This window comes from Dipodomys ordii, unplaced genomic scaffold, assembly GCF_000151885.1.
Source record: "Dipodomys ordii isolate 6190 unplaced genomic scaffold, Dord_2.0 Scaffold2516, whole genome shotgun sequence".
In the NCBI taxonomy this organism is placed as follows: Eukaryota; Metazoa; Chordata; class Mammalia; order Rodentia; family Heteromyidae; genus Dipodomys; species Dipodomys ordii.
Window position 1 is genome coordinate 1 of NW_012269732.1, and position 1,004 is coordinate 1,004.

At 75.5% G+C, this 1,004-nt stretch overlaps 1 protein-coding gene across 1 annotated transcript; it reads left to right on the plus strand.

The window, feature by feature from the left end:
• Positions 1-506: 506 nt before the first annotated feature.
• Positions 507-985, plus strand: LOC106002058 (schwannomin-interacting protein 1-like; the record flags this gene model as incomplete). Its single annotated transcript, XM_013036982.1, has 2 exons — positions 507-614; positions 725-985. Coding segments are annotated over exons 1-2 (309 nt in total), but the record flags the coding sequence as incomplete, so codon positions are not given.
• Positions 986-1,004: the final 19 nt, after the last annotated feature.

The window sequence follows — 1,004 nt, forward strand, 5'->3', positions numbered from 1 at the left end:
CCCCGAGCCTGCCGCCAGCGGGGCGGGGCTGTCGCGGGCTGCGGTTCCTCAGAAAGTAGAGCTCGGCTCCGGGGACCCCGGGCGCCCAAACGCAGCCGGAAAAGGGGCGGGACATGGGCGATGGGGGCGGGGCCTTGCGGTCCGAGGGCGGAGCCAGGAGGCTGTGGGAGGGCGGGGCCTTGCGGTCCGAGGGCGGAGCCAGGAGGCTGTGTGGGCGGGGCTATAAGGGCCGAGGGCGGGGCCGGAAGCCTGGGAAGGTGGGCCATAAGGGCCGAAGGCGGGGCCGAGAGGCTAGGGAGGGTGGGGCCGCACGGGCCGAAGGCGGGGCCGGGCGGCTGGGAAGGGCGGGGCCGGGCGGCTGGGGCGGGGCCCGGAGGGCGGGGCCTGGGAGCCCGGAGCGAGGTGGGAGCCTAGTGTCCGCCCCTCTCCGCTCGGTTCCCGCCCCGGGAATTGTAATTCCGTAGCAAAGTGTCTGCACCGGAGAATCCTCGGGGCGGGCGGGGCACCGGGCGCGCCCGGCGCAACATGGTTAACACAAAGTCCGCGCGCGGCCCCGGGCTCCCCGTATGAAAAGTGTGAGCGCGGGCGGCCGGCATCCCCTGGCCGACTTGAGGGTTAGTTCCCCGGGAGGACGCGGGGCGCCGGGGAGGGAAGCCGGGGGCCGGCTGGCCGCGGGCGGCCCCGGGGGCGCGGGGCCGGCCCCTCACCCTGTCTGTCCCCCCAGGACTACCGGGAGGATGGGATGGACCTCGGCAGCGACGCCGGCGGCAGCAGCAGCAGCAGCCGCTCGGGCTCCCAGCCCAACTCCACCAAAGTGACCCCCTGCTCGTCGTCGCCGGGGGGCAGCCTGGACCTGGTGTCGGCGCTGGAGGACTACGAGGAGCCCTTCCCGACCTTCCCCAAGACGGCGATCGATGAGTGGGCGCCGGAGGACGGAGACGACGAGGAGGAGGACGGGCGCGGGGGCCGGGATGGCCGCTGTCCGGCGCGGGAGCCGGGCGCCC